The sequence below is a fragment of the Neurospora tetrasperma genome (assembly GCF_000213175.1).
Source record: "Neurospora tetrasperma FGSC 2508 unplaced genomic scaffold NEUTE1scaffold_81, whole genome shotgun sequence".
NCBI classification, from domain to species: Eukaryota; Fungi; Ascomycota; class Sordariomycetes; order Sordariales; family Sordariaceae; genus Neurospora; species Neurospora tetrasperma.
Genome location: NW_009799179.1, coordinates 1,483,457 through 1,502,306, shown reverse-complemented (window position 1 = coordinate 1,502,306; position 18,850 = coordinate 1,483,457). Strand labels below are relative to the sequence as shown.

The 18,850-nt window shown below is 52.4% G+C and overlaps 7 protein-coding genes across 7 annotated transcripts; 1 reads left to right on the top strand and 6 right to left on the bottom strand.

Annotated features, from left to right (window-relative positions):
- Positions 1-102: 102 nt before the first annotated feature.
- Positions 103-2,960, bottom strand: NEUTE1DRAFT_70700 (uncharacterized protein; the record flags this gene model as incomplete). Its single annotated transcript, XM_009857066.1, has 2 exons — positions 103-1,590; positions 1,756-2,960. The coding sequence occupies 2 exons, from the start codon at positions 2,807-2,809 to the stop codon at positions 698-700; spliced, it is 1,947 nt and encodes a 648-aa protein (XP_009855368.1).
- Positions 2,961-4,065: 1,105 nt separating this feature from the next.
- Positions 4,066-5,196, bottom strand: NEUTE1DRAFT_89385 (uncharacterized protein; the record flags this gene model as incomplete). The annotated part of the gene is made up of 3 exons (XM_009857065.1): positions 4,066-4,304; positions 4,377-4,774; positions 4,850-5,196. The coding sequence occupies 3 exons, from the start codon at positions 5,078-5,080 to the stop codon at positions 4,196-4,198; spliced, it is 738 nt and encodes a 245-aa protein (XP_009855367.1).
- Positions 5,197-5,955: 759 nt separating this feature from the next.
- NEUTE1DRAFT_70696 (uncharacterized protein) lies at positions 5,956-7,087 on the top strand (the record flags this gene model as incomplete). Its single annotated transcript, XM_009857064.1, has 2 exons — positions 5,956-6,097; positions 6,173-7,087. 2 exons carry the CDS (start codon positions 6,059-6,061, stop codon positions 6,962-6,964), a joined length of 831 nt encoding a protein of 276 aa, XP_009855366.1.
- Positions 7,088-7,223: 136 nt separating this feature from the next.
- On the bottom strand, positions 7,224-8,541 carry NEUTE1DRAFT_125380 (uncharacterized protein; the record flags this gene model as incomplete). The annotated part of the gene is made up of 5 exons (XM_009857063.1): positions 7,224-7,672; positions 7,719-7,723; positions 7,806-8,043; positions 8,135-8,159; positions 8,282-8,541. The coding sequence occupies 5 exons, from the start codon at positions 8,351-8,353 to the stop codon at positions 7,224-7,226; spliced, it is 789 nt and encodes a 262-aa protein (XP_009855365.1).
- A 770-nt stretch (positions 8,542-9,311) lies between these two features.
- Positions 9,312-9,743, bottom strand: NEUTE1DRAFT_149438 (uncharacterized protein; the record flags this gene model as incomplete). Its single annotated transcript, XM_009857062.1, has 1 exon — positions 9,312-9,743. The coding sequence occupies one exon, from the start codon at positions 9,741-9,743 to the stop codon at positions 9,312-9,314; it is 432 nt and encodes a 143-aa protein (XP_009855364.1).
- A 1,938-nt stretch (positions 9,744-11,681) lies between these two features.
- NEUTE1DRAFT_89378 (uncharacterized protein) lies at positions 11,682-13,244 on the bottom strand (the record flags this gene model as incomplete). Its single annotated transcript, XM_009857061.1, has 4 exons — positions 11,682-11,892; positions 11,975-12,194; positions 12,261-12,910; positions 13,015-13,244. 4 exons carry the CDS (start codon positions 13,242-13,244, stop codon positions 11,682-11,684), a joined length of 1,311 nt encoding a protein of 436 aa, XP_009855363.1.
- Positions 13,245-15,162: 1,918 nt separating this feature from the next.
- NEUTE1DRAFT_89374 (uncharacterized protein) lies at positions 15,163-17,766 on the bottom strand (the record flags this gene model as incomplete). The annotated part of the gene is made up of 3 exons (XM_009857060.1): positions 15,163-17,423; positions 17,490-17,594; positions 17,658-17,766. 3 exons carry the CDS (start codon positions 17,764-17,766, stop codon positions 15,163-15,165), a joined length of 2,475 nt encoding a protein of 824 aa, XP_009855362.1.
- Positions 17,767-18,850: the final 1,084 nt, after the last annotated feature.

Sequence of the window (18,850 nt, the reverse complement as noted above, 5' to 3'; positions counted from 1 at the left end):
AAAGGAGAAACTCAGGACTCAGTGAACAACGTGAAACAAGAAGAAATCTATTTGCCTGCCTGCCTGCCTGCCTGCCTGCCTGTTTGGTGCTCATTGTAACTGGTGAGACGAAACAAATCATCATGCAAACTAAAATAAAAAAAAACCGAAAATAAACACAAGCTAACAAAATAACAAATACTCCTGAAAGCTATGTAATCGTAACAGTCGTAAACCAAAGAGGCAAAACTCAAGTCAGCCAGCCCATCAAAAAAGACCGCCCGGTACGTTCGTTCATACTCGTACTCGTACCCCTACCAACAGCAGCACTAAATCTACCCCTTTTTGTATGGCTCCCTCCACCCAACAGGACTCGCGGCGCTCGTGTCCCTAGAGTCCCCGGAGTCCCTGGAGGTACGTGTGGTGCTTGGCCTCCTGCTGCTCGCGCTCGTGCTCTTCATACCCATGTTCATGCTCATATTCATGCTTCTCGTTCTAAACCAACAATCTTACCAACGTCAACAAGGCTCATCAGGCTCCTGCTCGGATCACGGCTGGCGGCCGTTGGACTTGCGGTTCTGGTATCTGTATCCATACTCCACCTCCTGGTCCTTTCACCAGTAGAGGATGGTGTAGAAGGTACCCGAGCCAGAGCCAGTTCTTCATCGACCTCATCGTGGTCGTGACTCGTCGCCGACGGTGGCAACAGCCAATTTCCTTAACTAGCCGTTACCGTGGCCGCCGTTTGCGTGGGCGGGGTCATGGGCGTTATCGTCGGCGTAATATCATTCTCTTCTTCGCCCACCATGTCCCTCTCTTTCTTTTCGCCATGGCTATTCTCCCCATGCTTTTCGTGACTGCCGTGAATAGTATACTCGTCCTGGCTGTGGTACTGGTCGTCACTACTGCTGCCGGCGGTGGCGACATCCATTCTGGAGGCGGACACAAAACTCATCAACCCACCCGCCGATCCCGGTTGCCCGCTGTAGCTCCAGCTCCCGTCTCGCAGCTCGTGCTCCTCGGAGGGAAGGGCGGATGTGGATGCGGCAGACGGGTGCTGTAGCCTCTGCAGCGAGCTGCCGGTCAGGCTCCGGTTGATGCCTAGCGAGATGCTAAGGCGGCCGGAGTAGCTGCTTCGCTTGCTGCTACTTTGGTTGCTGCGCGGCCGAATCTCGTGCTGCTGCTGCTGTTGCTGTTGTTGCTGCTGTTGTTGTTCCTCGTCCGGCTCGGTAGGCGGGCGGAAGCGGCAGGGGATTTGGTCGCGCCAAGGAGAGACGAGGGCTTCGTCGTCTTCGTCGTCATCGCCGTCAGCAGTGCTGTGGCTACCGGGGAGAGGGAGGGTTAGGGATTGGTTGCCGAGTGGAGAGAAGAGAGCGTCCTGTTCTCTTTCGTCGTTCTCTCGGGGCCCGGCAGTGGGGGATGGAGGGTCGGAGGCGCCGAAGAGGGACTTGGGATTTAGAGCAAGAGGTTGTGGTTGAGGGGAGAAGGGGCGTGGTCCCCGCGGACGGTTGACACCTTCAGAAGAGAAGACACTCTCCGTGTCCTTGTCTCGTGGGGGTGTGCGGGGAGAGTAGACGACTGTCGATTGGTTATCGGGAGAGTGAATAGCGCCTGCGAGGCTCTATTGGAAGTATTGATTAGTCTCGTACCCCAAGTCTTCGGTGCCTCTTCTCGCTTGGTGATGGTTGTTGCCTACCAGTCTTAGGGTGTCTTCTCTTCCCCCGCCTGTTGTATCGGCGAGAATACTCCTGGGCGGCAGAATGCTGAACAGCTTACTTCCCTCACCAGCGCCGCCGCTCGCTATGCCGCCATCGCCGGCACCGCCTGCGACGATGTTGCCTCCTGCCCCACCAAACCTGCCGTCAGAATGTCCCACGGTCCTGTCTGCGATCACATCCTCGCTGGCGAAGAGATCCTGACCCTGTTCCAGCACATCCTCAAGTCCACCACCTGTCCAGCCCTTCCGCGCCATACTCTCGAAAATGTCAATTTCGGCTCGGACGAGCGAACAGCTTGCTTCCACGATACGGGCGCTGGTGTCTTGACTCTCCCTCAAGAGTGTCCTGGAATGCTCGCCATGCAGCGTTGTAAGACCATCCAACTTAGTGGTCAACTCAACGAGATGGCTCCGGAACTTGGCCACGTCCCTTCTGCGCTGCTTATGCAGCTTCATCCCTTCCTTCTCCAACCGTCTGATCTCCTTGGACTGCACGGCCACCGCGCTCGCATAACTCTCCTCTTCATCCTCAACCGCGCCACGCCACTTGTCTAACTCGTGGAGAAGAGGGACCTCGAACGAGCGGTAGACCGTCTCGGAAAGGATGTGCTGGTGGTTGGCAACGAGGTGCTGCAAACCAGCGACGGTGAGTAGGGTGTCGGCCGTGCAGGTGGACTTTGTGGTGCCCTGAGCTGCAGAGGTGAAGCTATTGGCCATCAACAGCGGGGGAGGACCGCCGCCTTGACCCTGGCCGCCTTGTACCGGACTTCCACCACCTCGATCGGAGGGAGCAGACACGATCTGTTCGGCGCGGGCTTCTTTTAGACGGGCGCAAGATTCGAGAGCAGAGCCGAAGGCGGAGGCAGCAGTGGAAAGTGAAGTAAGGGCCAGACGGAAGGCCTTGGCGGAGGAGACGAGGTCTGCATATGCGGCCTGCGATGCTTCAAGGTCGTGCTTGGTAAGGACAGCATGCGCCTGTTTGGGCGGAGGCGGCAGTGGCAGGTTGAACTGCGACAGGTTCGCATTTGCGGTAGAGGCGTATGAATAGGTTGGGCTCGATGGCACCGGAGGTAGTTGTGAGAGGGTTGGCGAGGGAGGTGACTTGGGCGCCATGCTTATACTAAGCAGAATCTAGATAATGCGGCTGCTTGCCTCTATTCCGGGGGCTGAAGCGCTGGAGGTCTGGACTCTGTTGGAGGTACTGCGGATCTCGAGGAGGGCGTCGGTCGAGATGGGGAAAAAGACAAAAAAAAACAAAGAAAATTTGTTTACTCGAGTTGGTGCGACATGGGAAGAAGAAAGCCAGCAACAAACAGGTCGTAGGTATTAAGAAAAAAAAAAAGTAATGGCCGGGATCGTAGGAGGTTGGCACTCGGCTCGAATGGTACGATGATCGCAACAGGCTAGCGGATAGGTGGTATCTGGAATCTGGGATTCTGGGTACGAGATGCCCCCGCTGTAGGAGAGGACGGTGGAACCCTTCCCTTTTGGTGTTTGAGTCGGTTTTAGACTTTGTTATGCCTCCCCCGGCCCAAGGGCGCCTCTACACTAAATCGTGGGTGAACGCGCTATCGTGGTAGGTGGTAGAGGCGGGTTCTTCACCCACGATACCTCCGGCTATGTACCTTAGGTAGGGAACCTAGCTATGCTCCAGTCCCGTCACGAGGAGGTGCGCAACCTAAAGATGGGACAATGCTGTGACAAATTCTCGAGGTTATTTAATAACTCATTTCACCAACAACAACGAATCGAGATCTCTCAGTCAAGACAAGCAAGAAAACGAGCAACGAGTGGCAACCTGAAGTGGCTGTTGTTGTCATGGGCAGTCGTGCCAGATTGTTGGGCAATGCAAATGGGACGCTGCGATGAGGTGACAGCAGGACCATGTCCAGTTTTCGGGGATTTTGCCAGTGGGGTTTCCAGCGTCGGATGGAGCCACGACGACTCCTCGAATCCAGCGAACGTTCCCAAGGGAAGGCTTGTGACACTGACGACGGCCAGCATCCCATCAGCGGGCCACTGTCACTGGACTCGCAAGCCCACCCCCACTGATAAGATTGACTAACCGTATTCGGGGGAGATCGCCGTGCAAGCAACTGCTGTGAAACGGGAGCCATCGTGTTTCATCATCACCAACGTACAGACGAGAACCGCAAGCGGGTGTTAACGCGATAATGATGCCCTTGAACGTGTGAGGTGCATGGCCGATTGACGAATGATAGGTAGTGTGCCTGTTGGGAGTCGTGAGTTCATGACATCCGATGTACACTAAACACTCCAACATCCCCTGTACTTCCTGATGCCTAAAGCATGCAACGAGACAACAATGTCCAACAGCACATACACACGCAAGCGGGCAAAACATCTGAATCCAAAATACCTCCATGTACCCAGGCTGTATCAGAGTATATACCTATATATGAGGATATCCGACAAAAGAACAAGCAAGGCTGTATTTGAAGCAAGTAACGCTAGCATATTCACCATAAAAGACTGGACCTATAGCTCGGACTTCTGCTCCGACTTATCAGCCACCTTGGGCAGTCTCTCGGTCAAGAAATCCTCGATCGCATCCAACTCCTCTAGGCAAGCAGAGTGACCCATACCCCTAGCAATCCCAGGCAGTTAGCATGGAAACATTCGAGAAATTGATCGGCACTGAGATACCGGAGGTACTTACGGATACGTCGTGAACTTGACTTTGTACCCCATCTCCTTGAGCAAGTCACGGGTCATCGTGCCCAACTTATAGTTGACAACCGGATCCGCATCGCCATGGGCCATGAAGATGGGCGTCTCCTTGTTGAACTCGGGCTTGGGCACGAGCTCGGCGAACTTGAGGCTGAGGAGGAGATACGAGGACAAGGCGATAATGCCGGCCAGCTTGCATTTGGCAGTGAGGCCGCTGAACAGGCCCATGGCGCCGCCCTGGCTGAAGCCGCCGATGACGATGCGGTCGGCCGGGATGCCTGAGTCGATCTCCTTCTGGATCAGATCGTGAAAGTAAGCTTGGCTGGTTAGGATGCCAGCCTCATCCTCGTTGCGGCGGAGGGCTTCTGCGCTGCCATCAATGGCGAACTTTTATGGCTGTGGTGTTAGACTTGAAACTTGGCGGGGACGGAGCCAGGTACTACACAGAGTAGGTAAACTTACAATGTCATACCAACCAGGCATCTTCATGCCCCAGTTGGCAGTGATGGGAATCGAAGGCGCATGAGGCAAGATGAACTTGACCTCATCAAGGCGCTGGCGGCGACGCCATTGCTCAACGGCCGAAGCCCAGCCATGGCCAGTGTCGCCAAGGCCGTGGATGAAGATGACGGTGGCCGTGTGCCGGGCCACAGCTGGGACGAGGAGAGGAGGACGGCGGGCAAGGGAGGCCATTTTTGTGTGTGATGATTGTATGTGTTGAAAGTCAGTCCAACAAGAAGCTCTTTCCCGGAGCAGCGATGGCGTTGTGGTTGACTAGCGCCGTCCGAAGTTCACACGTGGGGCCGATGCTCAACCGGGGTCTTTGCTGTTGGAGCGGGGAGCTTCGAGGAACGGAACTCGGAGCCGTTAGTGGCGGGGATGGTGGAAACCCGGCGAAGCGGGGCCTCCCGCCAAATACGGATGGTGGGGTAGGCCGGAGAAAAGTCTGGTTCTCACGTATAACCCTAGAGGAAACCTGGTAACCCATGCAACCTCAAGCATGGTGGGGACACCACTATGTAGTGTAGTCCGGGTGTGTAGTGTAAATCACCAAAGTCGTCGGACTTGTCGGCGTTCAAGCGGGGGTTGCAGCGGAAGGAAGCAGGGGCCTGTGCATTTGCCTTACCAACCTGCTGACGAGAGCATTCTTCAGCAATCTTTCACCACCTTGTCGGCGTCTGTTTCACGGAAGCCAACGAGGTCACATCATGTCATGGGCTCCGTTGTGTCAATCGCTCGAGTGGAGCCGGAGCCCATCATGGATGGACCGCGATGATGATGGAGACTGGGGATTGCTTAGACATGCTTTCAAATCGAATAAATTCTTATCCCTTCTTATAGGACAGACTCGCTTCTGTTGTGTTGTGGTCATCAAGGTGTTCACACCCTTGTTTTCAGCTGTCTGTTGAGCCTCACTTCACTCCTCCTAAACAAATGCCTAATCCGCGGCCCCGCAGCCGACCTCTTATGATCGTTCCTGTTCTTGTTGCCGCCCTGGCGATCCTCCTGGCTTCCTCTTCAACCGCTCGCGGCCTATTCTCCCGGGTCCGAAGCGAAACATTCAACAAGTTTACCACAGCTTTGAACAACGCCCCCATCACCACCACCACCACCTCTACTTCTACCTCGCCGCTCCAGGCCGCCGCCACAGCGAACTTGACCTCTTCCAAAATGGGCAGACCCCCTGTGTACTTTTTCTCTCACGGAGGAGTAAGTTTCACTCACTCATTTCTCAGTCACTCTCCACACTTCAATGCAAAACCATCAACTAACACCCTCTCTCAGCCCGACGTCCAATACAACACCAAACACCCCGTCTACCCCGTCCTCCAAGCCATCGGCAAGGAAATCATCCAAAAAGTCAAGCCCAAGGCCGTCGTCGTTTTCTCCGCGCACTGGCAAGCCACCCCCTCCGAGATCCACCTCAACAACGCCCATGGCAAGACCGACCTAATCTACGATTTCTACGGGTTTCCCGACCACTTCTACAAGGCGACTTTCCCTGCTACCGGATCCCCCCAACTAGCCGCCAAGATCCAGCAGCTCCTTACCAAGGCTGACATCCAGTCCAAGGGTCTCAAGCGCGGGCTCGACCACGGCGTCTTCTCGGGCTTCAACGTCGCTTTTCCACCCAACACCGACCAGGCCATCACCGTTCCCTTGGTGCAAGTCTCGCTGTTCAAGTCGGAAGATCCGGACGCGCACTATCGTCTGGGGCAGGCGGTTGAGGAGCTCCGCGATGAGGGCGTGGTGATTATTTGTACCGGCATGACGGTGCATAACCTGCGGGACATGCAGTTTACTTGGGGCGATCCCAGGCCGCTTCCCTATGCCGTCAGCTTCGATGATGCGCTGAAGGAGGCGGTGGAGGGCGATGCGGAGGGCAGGCTGGATCGGATGAGGGAGGTGGTTAAAAGGGGGGACGCCAGACAGGCGCACCCGTGGATGGATCACTTGATGCCCATCTATGTGGCGGCGGGCGCGGCAGGGAAGGATAAGGGTGTGCAAACGTGGACACTGCATGAGGGGAGCTTTGCTTGGGCGCAGTATCGGTTTGGGGATGTGCCTGAGGAGTAACAGGGGGTTTGAGTGGAGAGAGCGATATCCTGGGATCGGAAAGGCGTTGTCTTGGATAGAAGAGAGAGTAATGTCCATGACACAGTCCCAAATAAAGGTATTTCAATAACATCGACATTCATAAATGGCAGGCATAAGGCAAGCACTGGGCCGTCCACAAGCTGGAACGAGAACGCGACGAAAATGTTACAACTGGCTAGGGCCTCCTGGCCTTAGGCCCGCCCATTTCACGTCCATACCTACCATCACCAATTTCCAATCAAGCACCCCCCCTCGAACCCACACCATCACCGTGAGTAGCGCTATCAATCTTCGCCAAACTCTCCTTCATCCGCTCAACAAGCCACTCATGCCGCTCACGCGCAGCTCTGCCATTGCCATGGCCACCATCATGGATGAGACTACCTCTACCGTCAGGCATAACTATCGTCGCCGCCGCCGTACGATGGATGCAGCACATCCCAGCAATAAAACAGTCCTCACAAGACTGGAAATACCCACCCAGATTATAGCCAAGTCTTTCGGGACTTTGCCGTGATTGTGAGGGCGTGGGGCTTCTGGAAGAGACTCCTTGAAGCATCAGTTCGGCGCTGTTGCTGTTGTTGCGATGGGCTTTCGAGAAGCTCCGGTTCGGCGTGATGCCGCTGTAGGAAGAGGCGTCCCCTCCATCTTCCCTTGGAGAGTTCCCAGCAGAGGCGTGATTTGACGCTGGGGTTTCGTTGTTGTTGTTACCATTGCAGCAGGAGTTACTTACCAGGGCTCTGTCAGTCATTCACGTACCACGACAACAAAGATCGTCTTGAGTCATCGAGTATGTTACTGGGTTTGTGCATGTACTCACTTTTGGTTTTCGATTTCCTTTTCTTCACCTCTGATCGGTGAGCGAAGGCGGTCTTGGTCTCCCACAGACTCCTCAAACTTTCCATCCGCATGTAGATATCCTTCGCTCATCGTACCGTCATCGTCGTCATATAGACGGCCAGGGCCCTCTTCTCCAATGTTAATATGACTCTGCGCGATCTCCTCATGATAGGCATGGTTACGGATGCCTGTGCTCGGCTGGGATTCGGAAGGCCTGCCTGTCTCGTGCAGTTTTGTGAGTCTTTGTCATGTAAGAGAACCAGAGGAGAGATCAAGAGCCAGCGTCGGCGTCAAGTCAATAGAGCTTACCACAGGCAGTAGCATCGTTGAAGCCCTAGTCATACCTTTGTTAGCAGGTGATGGAGAATACAAAAGAGATATGGGATGTTTTCGTGGCATGGAGTTCTATTCAATAACCTTCAGACTCTTCTGATACATTCAGCAAAGCGGACGTACATCTTTGCCCACTTCGAGCGAGGTCGTTGCGATATCATGAATCCACGAGGCTTGGTGCGGATAGGTAGCCATTTTGGTAGCTGTTCCCAACCAGTTACTTTGGCCCGACAGGGGACAAATCCAGCTGTACAATCAGCTCGAATGACTTTGGACTTTTGATTGACACGAAGATAGTAGAGAAGCGTATCTCAAAAAATTGGAAATGCCAAACGAATGGCTAAAACAACCGATAGTGTGACAGAAGCCTTGGAGTGGCTATGGATATGCTGAGCCTCAGGGGATGAAGACACTCAGAAGAGGAGGACTAAGGGCTGGTGAGCCTCATATTGGAATTTGAATAGTAACCATCGCTCTACCTACGCAATGAAAATTTCCTGTCTTACAAGAGGAGAGGGGGGCAACAAGCAATGGAACAGAACACAGGAAAGCTCGGCGGCCAGCCGCATAACGATTCGGTCTTCAAAGCAAACGATGCAACTAAAAGGCCCGAGCTGACGAACACAAATAGAATCCAAACATCAAGCAAGAATACGTCAAATTACTCTCATGACAGCTAGAAGACGAGAGAGATAGAGTAGGTATGAAATCTTGAAGAAAAAGGTATCCACCTCCTCTTTTGTGTGATGGATGCATGCATGGGAACACATGGCCAGCGGCATCTTTTATCGAACCAAACTGACAGTACCCCCAATCAGATTCCCTTCTGATCATTTGCGAAATGAAACTTGACAGCCTTTGAAATGCGTGGCTTGCGACGCCAAAGGGCGGCCATAGGTTGCAAACGATACCGACAGCTGCGGAGTGAACTTCCACCTCCCTCAAACCCACGTAAACCTGGTACCGGTATGACCCCTGACTATGCACCTCAACGTGACTGAATTGAACCAGGAAGAACGAAAGAATGAAAGAAGAAAAAGCAGATGTGATAAGGCTCATCAGGAAATGCTGATTAGAAAGAGTGAATAGCTTCTGGACCGAAAGGTGGTGGACCAATAATCCACCGGTGAACAGAAGTTGCAGGTCAAAGGATCTAGTTATCCCGGTTGTGAAGTGAAATAGCGAGTGTGACTGAGCCGTTACGCGGGTGTTTCGAGTTGATGTAACGCCAAAGGGGAGGCTTCAGCACCTGCTTTTCAGACAAATTGTTGATCTTGGACTGGATAGTGATGTCGCCTTTGAGTATTGATGGCTCAGCAGAGCCGATATATGATGCCATACTGGTCACTCGTTGTTTGCCGTTTTCTTCGTACAAAGCCTCCAGGTCTCTCTGCCGTGCCTGGAACTCCATGTCCAGCTGTCGACGGTGCTGTAACCTGCGGATGTAGAATCGACCGACGAAGAAGGATACCAGGATGACACAAGAGGCCACAATGATACCAATATCAACCGCTCCAAACTTGTATTCCGGTTCTTGGTCGGAAACAATTCGAGACTGGTCGTCGGAAATGTCGTCTTGAGCCATCTCGAGAGGTTAATACCTTTGATGTACAGAGATAAGCGTGTGTAATTTCTGGCAAGTAATCATGCTTAGCGCTAAGGTATCTTGCCGTATGCGGGACAATATCAAGGGATGTTTGATTGATAACTACCTCTGCAGATCCTGAGAGCGGGTGATGGCCTTGCGCTCAAGGCGGTCGTTGACGAAGAGAAGGAATACGTAGCTCTTATTTTAAGAGCAACAGTGGAGTGAGACCCGAAGAAGACTGTCGAGAGCTTCTAGAAGAGTATCAAGAGTGTGTCGGTATGATGGATCACGGAAACTCGGTTGCTCTTGGTATGCTCGGCAGCTGAGCGTCAAGAGCTTCGAGTAACTCCACGTTGGTGTTTATGTGGTGCGGCGGCCGAGGTTGCAATCGCAGGGAACTGGTAGTCGACAATAGGGTTTTAAGCTTGAACAAGTTCTCGGTCAGTCTGAGAATATGACATCGAGGCTGCGCACATCATGACGAGTATAGGAAGGGAGAGCCGAGCTGGCGAGTCTGGTGGGCATCTCTTTCTTCCAAATTGAGCCCATGTTGCCACCCCCAGATATGCAAGATCAATGAACTGCACTGGTGGGCTGAATACGGCAGAATTGGCTAAGATGCGCCTGGAAATGAACGGGGAAGAAGACGAAGTAGCTTGACATCAGAAACACGGGAAACGTATGGATAGTCACACGCTAGGGCGATGTCAGGTTTGTGATTGGAACTTGAGAACGGAGGAAGAAAAGTCAAACAGAGAAAGATTTGCCGAAAAAAGAAAAACGACAAAAAAAGGTCATCCGAAACTCCCATTTGCCAGCAGGTCGGAGATGGATGGAAACCACTGCACCGCCATCACTCGGTCCACTTTCCAAGATCGGAAAGAATGCCCCGGGCCGGCATCACACTTGGTGAGGACTCGGCGAATGCTCTTTCCTCAAGGACTAGTAATTGACAAATCTGTGCTTCCCTCCTATTTGGACATTGTCTAATGTCCAGTATCGGCCTCCTATAGCCGTCCTATGAAAACCTCAATTCATAGTCATCCCTTTCACTTTCCACCTTCCCATCTCATCATTGCGCAACTCTTCCTCATGGCCAAAGAGAAATCACCACGCTACGAAACCTGAGAAACCCCAGATTTGACACGCATGCAAATTTCGTTTCCATTGGGCAACCAACAATCTGTGCTATCTCAGCCAACTCACGATGTTGATGCTGATTCTCTGCATCTTGCGCAAGACCACTAGACTAGGTTTCCAGTGACGACGGAGGCTATCACTGGAGAGATACAAACCCGAACACTAATCTACGCAGTCAGGGTCATGGCAACTTCTTGTTGCCAGAAACATGGCCGCAAACCTATGCGCAAGGTCGCTCCTGGTTAGCCATCCTGTCCTTCTGTCGGTCGCACCCAGACGATATACCAGGTAAAGCCCGTGAAACAGCCAAGGAGAATATCGGGCACAACAGACACAGCACTCTAGCAAAAAGGAGGACCCAACATGCTCAGCAGAATCCAGGCAAGTTGATACAAAAACTCGAAATCGGGGCTTGCTCAGTTGCTCGGGGCCGCATTTGTGGCTAAAGGTGCAGCAACTGTCAAGCTGACAGACAGCTAGGACGCTTGTCAAGCTCAGCCGTCGTGGTTGTTATTGCAAGATCACTCGGACAATCTTGTGTTGTCGTACAAGGTTGACACACTCCTCATACTATTCCGTATGGTATGTTGTGCAACTAACACAGCAGACCTAACAACAAAAAACAAGCAAATGCAAACGCTTCTTGTGCGTCCAGCACTGGCCGAAATACAGACTGTTCTTCCTATCGCGAGACACAGATTCAGAACACCGAAAGCAACACCTAAATCGCATACTACCTTACGACATCTCTTGATCTCTTCCGCCTCTCAGTCCCCTCTATAGATATGTTACCACCTAGTTCGAGTCGGGTGTCGCACTAACCAAACAGCCTTTCGCAAAGGTCACAGTTAGATTCGTGCGAAGCAGCAGCGGGCCATTGTCATCCCGGGGTTCGATGCTCTTGAAGGCACGGAAGAACTTGAAGAGGGCGTATTCGATCTGGGTAAGCGCAAACTGCTGGCCCAGGCATATACGCGGGCCTCCGGAGAACGGAATGTACTCCCATCTGTACAGCGAAGAAGAAGCTGTGTCAGCCACATCAAGTACCGGATAGAGAGACTGACAGAGGGAAAAACAAAGGCACGTACCCGACCCGAAGGTTTTCATCCCACCGCTCTGGACGGAACTCATGGGCATCTTCTCCCCAGATATCCTTACGTCTATGAAGACTGTACAGCGACCACCTAACGACTTGGCCCTTTGGCACAAGGATGGGTTGTTTGCCATCTGGGCCACCACCTCGGGGTAGGACCGTGTCCTTGATTGGCGCTCTGGAGTTAGTTGATGCGGGAGGGAACAGCCGCAAACCTTCAAGTGGTTGTTAGCAATTAGGCGATCTCTCCATAAGTTCTATCTCCCGGGCACAATACTCACCTTCCTTGATTACCATGTTCAGATACTTCATATTTTTGAGCTGCTCCCAGGTCGGCATCTCGTCCTCCACATCAAAGATCTCCTTCCTCAATTTCTTTACTACCTCCGGATTGCGAGCCAAGTAGTAGAAACACGCCGTCATCGCCGCAGCCGTGGTGTCTCTTCCGGCAATAATAACGGACAAGACTTGGTCGATGGCGTGCTCCTCATCGGCGCCGGACTTCAAAATCTCATGCAGGAAAACGTAGTCTCTTTCCTTCTTGTCGGTCTTCTCCGCCTGGGACTTCCTTATATAGGCTCGCACATACTCGCGCACTCTTGTCACAGCCGCCTGGAACTCCCCGTTTGGCAACAAATTGAGAAGCGTTCCAAGTCTAGACTTCTTGGCGGCCTCACGGCTGGTGTACTCAAAATCTTCGAGGAACTGCTTAGCTTCGGGCGAGGGTTCGAGCAGAGAGTTTGTGGAATAGCCGAGCAAGAAATCGGTAGACGAGTCCATGGTCATAGAAAGCAGGAGTTCCTGCATGTCAAAGGTCGATCCGTCCTTGGGAATGGCGTTGAGAAAGTTGCCGACGTGTTTGGCAAAGCAGTGAAGGTCGGCGACTTGGTCCCTGACGAACGAAGGTCTGATCATCCCTCGAGCCTCGCGCCTACAGTGCAATAACGATTCATTAGCTTCCTTTCACAACACAACCAAAATCCACTCCATTGTTATCATGACCGAAACCGACCAAAGAACATGGAGACGACATACCACTGAGCCCCGTTAGTAGTAAAAACACTCTTCCTTCCCAAAACCGGCACAGACGCATGCAACCGTGTTCCATCAATCGGCCACTCGGCCATCTTCGTGCCCAAAATCACTTTCACGTTCTCCGGCTCGTTCGTCATCAGTACCCATTTTCCCAGCGTCAGCGTGTAGTGCGTGTTGCCATATCTCTTGAATCGAGCGTCCCACAGCGGCAGCAGCGCATGTGTGTTCATGGCTCGCAAAGTTTCGCGGAACAGGTCCAGTCCCAGGATAGGGTCCTTGTGTGGGTAGACCGCCACGGGGCTGCAGCCTAGGGAGCGGACGCGGAGGCGGTGGAGAGCGGTGCGGAAGAGGAGGGTGAGGAGGTAAAGGAGAGGGCTTAAGAGGAGGAGGGTCGTGGGGGTTAGCATCTTGGCGGTTGCTTTCTTGTTGTCGTCGTAGTGGTATTTGGTAAATTGCTCCGTGGCTGGATGTCGTTTTGGTAAACGGGGAGTTGAAGTGATGAGCCCAAGTTGCTAGAATGACAACCGCACAGACAGAGTCTGCCCCTCTTGTCCAACAAAAGGCGCTGTCAATTTCAGGTTGAACTTGTCTTCGACGAGCTTTTGATATGGGCAAGCATAAAAGGCACCTAGGCTTCCAACGACTTTCAACCGAGGTCTCCAATATGGTAGCCACTCGTCTTCTCACTCTCTGTTTTGAGATGCTTGCTCTCAATGGCTTGCTGAATGTTCACTGACACCTCCCCTGCGTACTCAATCCCAACCACTTTTCTTCTCCTTCCCCCGCTCTTGTCGTCTCTGGGTGTTTGTGTCGCGGGTCACGGTGTAGAAGTGGTACAACCTCAACACATTGACATGTTACTGGCGCGGGGCTCGGTCTTTCGCGAGTGAGTGACGCTCACGGGGACGAGAAAGACTTTTGTCTCGTCGGGAATCGGAACTGCGGAGTTGAGTTAATATATGTCGGTCGACAGGTATCGCCGCCGGATAAGTATGTAACATGTGCACCAGCACAAACGCACAACTGGAATGATGAATGATATCGGTGCGATGTATGTACATAACTGCCCTAGCAGGCGGGGACCTTTTAAGTTTTTATGGGCTTTTCTCTCTTGGTTACCGTCGCCATTGCTCGGCTGTTGCTCACTACCTACCATAATCGTCTAATCTCCTTCCTGAAAGATGATGTTCTTCCCCCGCAATCGACTCACCGTTCCGGTCGCTTCAATTCCCATTCTCGACGGTGAATCCATGCTAGTTCAGTTTGGTACAAGATCATCGTCACAACCCCGCGCGGGCTTTCGACCAGACCCGGACCCCGACCTCCGACTTCCGACTTCCGACCCGGTCGCATTCATTGTAACCTGAACGTCGGGAAAACCCACCTTCCCTTCTTGTTTTTTCCCCCTTCCTTTTTTGTTCTACTCATTCATGTGTGCTCGCATTCACATTGCAACGTAGCAGTATGTAGTATCTTGCCATATCATTTACGGTGTCATTTACGGTTTCATTTTTGGTGTCACTATCTGTGCCCATGTCGAGCGGAGTCATGGCAAAATGGTTGACGAAACGTGGCTCAAATCGATGACGATCGCGCCTCGGGGGTGGGTTAAGAAGTCTTCTTATTTCCGATCCGATCAACCATGTTGCGTGCTACTAGGACGGTAGTATCCTGATGGGGAATTGGCGGCAGATCGGCTAAAAGGCATACGCATGATGCATCACGAACTGCGAAGAGTAAATCCGGGTTTGGCGAGCGATGGAAAGTAAACAAACTTCCGGAATAGGAAAGGCTTGGCAAGGGGAAGATATAACATGGCTGTAGTAATGTATGTGGCCGGGTTAACCAAAGAATACCTACCTACCTTCTGCGACAGAATGAAAGCAGAATGAAGATGCAAGGAATAGAATAACCAATGCAGAGCAACATAGTAGGTACAATACAATAAAAAGGAAACAATGTACCTGCTGGTCATTCCTCCTATCCATAAGACACTCCAAACTAAACCCAAAATTAACGGAGATACCGGACCTTAGCAATACCATAACATACCAAATGAGTCTCAAACACCAAAACGTAACCAAAACATCCCCAAAATCTCCCATGCATCCCCGAGAAAGCGCAAACACTCTCCTGCTAACTCCTCGATTAACTACCCCAATAAACACTCTCACTACTATCCCACGCAAACTGATTCCCACCGTCCCTATTATTCCTCGCCTCTCTCCTCTCCTTATCCGCCAACCTCCAGTTCTTGATCCTGTCACCGATAGCGGCGTTTCCATTAATGGTTCCATTCCCGGCAGTCAGCCCCTCTCCCCGCTCTTCACGGCGATGGTCATGGCTACTCCGAGCTCTGAACTCAGCCGGTACGCCGATGCCAGTTGTTTCCTCTGACCTGCTGTGATCAAGTTGACGCTTGGGATTCGGGGTAGACCCAGTCGCACTATCAGGTACCAAGCCCGACACACGTCCAGGGAGCGCAGACATCCCCGAGAGTTGCGACACGTGCCGTGCGGGATCGATGCCGTTGGTGTTGTCTAGGTCCCAGTAGTAAGACGGCTGGGTGCTGGGATGGTTGTGGCGACTACGCCAGGCGCTGTAAGGGGTTTTATCAATGTGACTATGGAAGCAGTGGTTGTGGTAATCGTGGTGGTGAAGAGGGGTATGCGGAACTTGCACATGCATGTGGCTGCTGTTCTCATGCAGCAGCTGCTGTTGATGCTGATGTTGCTGTGTTTGCAGTTTTTGGAGCACGCTGTGGCGGTGGTTCAGATGGTTGAGGCGGTTGGAGATAATGCTCTTGTTGGCCGGAGGCATTCTTTTATCTCCAATGCCACTTCCGCTGCTTTCACTTCTGCTTCCGGCGCAGAGAGTAGACGAATGACGAGCTGAAGATTGGGACGGTGGTGGGGGCGGGGGAACCCCGTGCCAGCTATGTCTGTTGTCGGCGTAATCCTTGTGAATTTCGATCACCGTGTCCTTCTCCTTGATATCGGCAATATGTCCACAAACACCATCGTAGCAATCGCCTTGGAAAGCACAGGTGTCATCGATGTCGAAGCGCGGTCGGTTGCGATCATAATGACCCTCAATTTCGATTCCATACCCGCCGCGGACGGTCTCTATATGCCCAGGCCGCCAGTTTTTGCCACAGGCGTAGAAAACGTCCGGATGGAGAGTTGAAAGCCTTTGCCATGTCGTCAAATCACTCTTTTCGTCCAGAACTAGCATGACGCATCCACAGACCAGCCCCAAGATGATAACGGCGGTGATGATCCATGCACCGACTCGGTCGGCAGTGCTAAGCGGCGAATAAGGAACCGCAATGCTAAACGGATCCGTCTTACCAACATCCCCGCCGCCGGCTCCTGGGTCTCCCGCGCTCGTGCCGCCCGTATGGTTAGTAACGGGAGCGGCGACCTGCTCGATCATGTTGGCCAGGACAAGCTCCATCGCAGCCATCTGCTGGCCAACCCCCGTTGTGCCGTCCCATTTGCCGTGTTCCGTCCACTTGAGTCCGCACATACGACCGTTGCCGCCGCCGATGCACGTGGATGTGGCAGCTATAGCTGTGGATTTTAGAAGAGGCTTGATGCGATGATACGTCCATGGCGCCCACTTTGTCGTGGCGGCCATGGCGCGCGAAAGGTATGCCTTGAAGCTCTGCTGGTCAAGATCGCACAGGTTGACAGGCTCACAGGCGACTTCTGTCATGATATTACGTTGCGGGCCTGTAAAGAAGACACCAAGACCGTTGATTAGGCCATCGACTCGGCTTCGCCAGACTTCTCTTGTGTTTCCCGTGGTATAGTTGTACATGGCTGCGGCGCCTAGGAGGAAGGCACCGCTGTTATACGTCCATTGGTAAGGAGTGATCTCGGAGCAGTTTCTTGTATGTGCCCCATCGTAAATGTAGTAAGTCTGCGTATCCATGAACTTGGACGAAACCATCCAATCCCACGTCTTATCGGCCCAGTCCGCATATGACTGATTGCCCGTGTACCGAGCGAGGCGGGCGGCAATGTTGAAGAAACATGCTTGGGAAATGGAGTTCTTGTAGTCGTAGCCCTGGTTCCAGGTGAAGATCTGCCAGCGGAGTCCCCCGCCACATTTCTGGGTGTCCCACCGGGCAGCTTGCGTGTTGAAGACGGCCTGTGCCAGAGCCAGCCATTGCGGCTTGTCGCTCGGTGGATCCTGGAATTTGGACTCGGCTGCTGACATGACCGTCATTCCCCAAAACCCTTGATCATCGTTACCTTCTGTCATGGTTTGGTTGGGCGGCATGTAGTCACTGTTTGGGCCGGCCTGGAAAAGCAGTCCCTGCTGAATGAGGTCATTCCATTGCGTGTCGCCGGTATAGTACCAGTAGTCAATGAGCGAACCCATCAAAGCGCCCGCTTCCCACCCTATAGATAGTGATATTAGGTTAGAAGATGGCTTAACAGGGTCAGCTTGTTGCACACTTCACTGACAGTAATATGGCTGAGGCAATAGGCCTGGAATTCCTCCTGGTTGGTTTCCAGAGTAGAATGACATCATGTCCTGGGCCATGAACCTGGCGGCATGCTTGAGCGAGTCTTGAGAAAATGTTAGTAGCATGCACGGTAGGTGGGAAGGCAGCAAAGGCAGAAGGAGATGACCTATTGAGCTCAAATCCAGATCGTAACCTGCAATCACATCGGCTGTCATCAACAGGGCGGCTATCAACCTGGCGCACAGGAGACTGGCCTCGGTCCCATGGGCTCTCATGGTGAGACAGCTACATCCAATTCCGGATTTAATGGTGAAGAACAAGATTCAAGGTCAAAAGACTCCAATAACTTCCAAAAAGAAAAAGAAGAAAGAAAAGAACCGAAGGCTTGGAATGAGCTTTGCGGTTGCAAGACGTGGAGAATCGGGAGATGTGAAGAGACTGGACAACCAAGAAGATCGAGGTGTGTCTGGATGGGCTTGTGATAAACCGCAGCCGGCTGGGAACTCCAGCATAGTTCTTCCCCACTCATCAAATCATCCTTGATTCATTCCCGAAGGCAGAGTCCAACTGTTCGTTCAGGGGCATGGCTTCTCTTCTGAGGGTCAGAATCGTATCCTTGCAAAATCAGGCAAGCGCAACTGTTCCAAGCAAGCTTCAACGGTGAATGTCTGGCAACAGAGAAAGGACTTCCACCAGACAGAACCTCAAGAGCATGGTGCCGGACATTCTAGTGAGAGTATGCCGGCCACTTGGCCAGGTAAGCAAGGACCGGATAGCAACTGGCCAGAAGGCATTTCAGTAGTGAATGGGGACCTTGAACTCTCTTCGTTGCCTTGTATGAGAACGGCGCACAGCAAGATTGTCCAAGGATAACTGACGTCTATATTCGTTAATATTTTGTACAGCTTGTCTGTGCTCTTTTGACGTCTTGAACTTGGGTACTCCATGTTGAAACCCGAGAAGTGAAGTGTGCCGTCACGCAGACGGGAAGAAGCGCGGTGGATAAGGAAGGATTTGACAGAGAGCATTTGTAAAAGCAGGAATCTAGTGCAAGTCAAATGTTGCATGCATGGAAAATTAACAATGCACATATTAGCATGAACGGATGTAGATACTGAGTATATATAAATATATATGTATAGTCGGACATCCACATTTATGCAGCAAGTTTAGGATAAACTTGCAGTGTCCAAGGTCTCATGTTAAGACCTTGCGGGGCAAACGCTCGGAACGCTAACAGATCCGGACTGGAACACCAGACGACCAAGGTTTGGTCATTGACGGGCCGCATATCATATTCACTCGAGGCGGAAGTCCGAAAAAAAGGCAAGCTACTGATACCAGAAAGACAGTATGCCC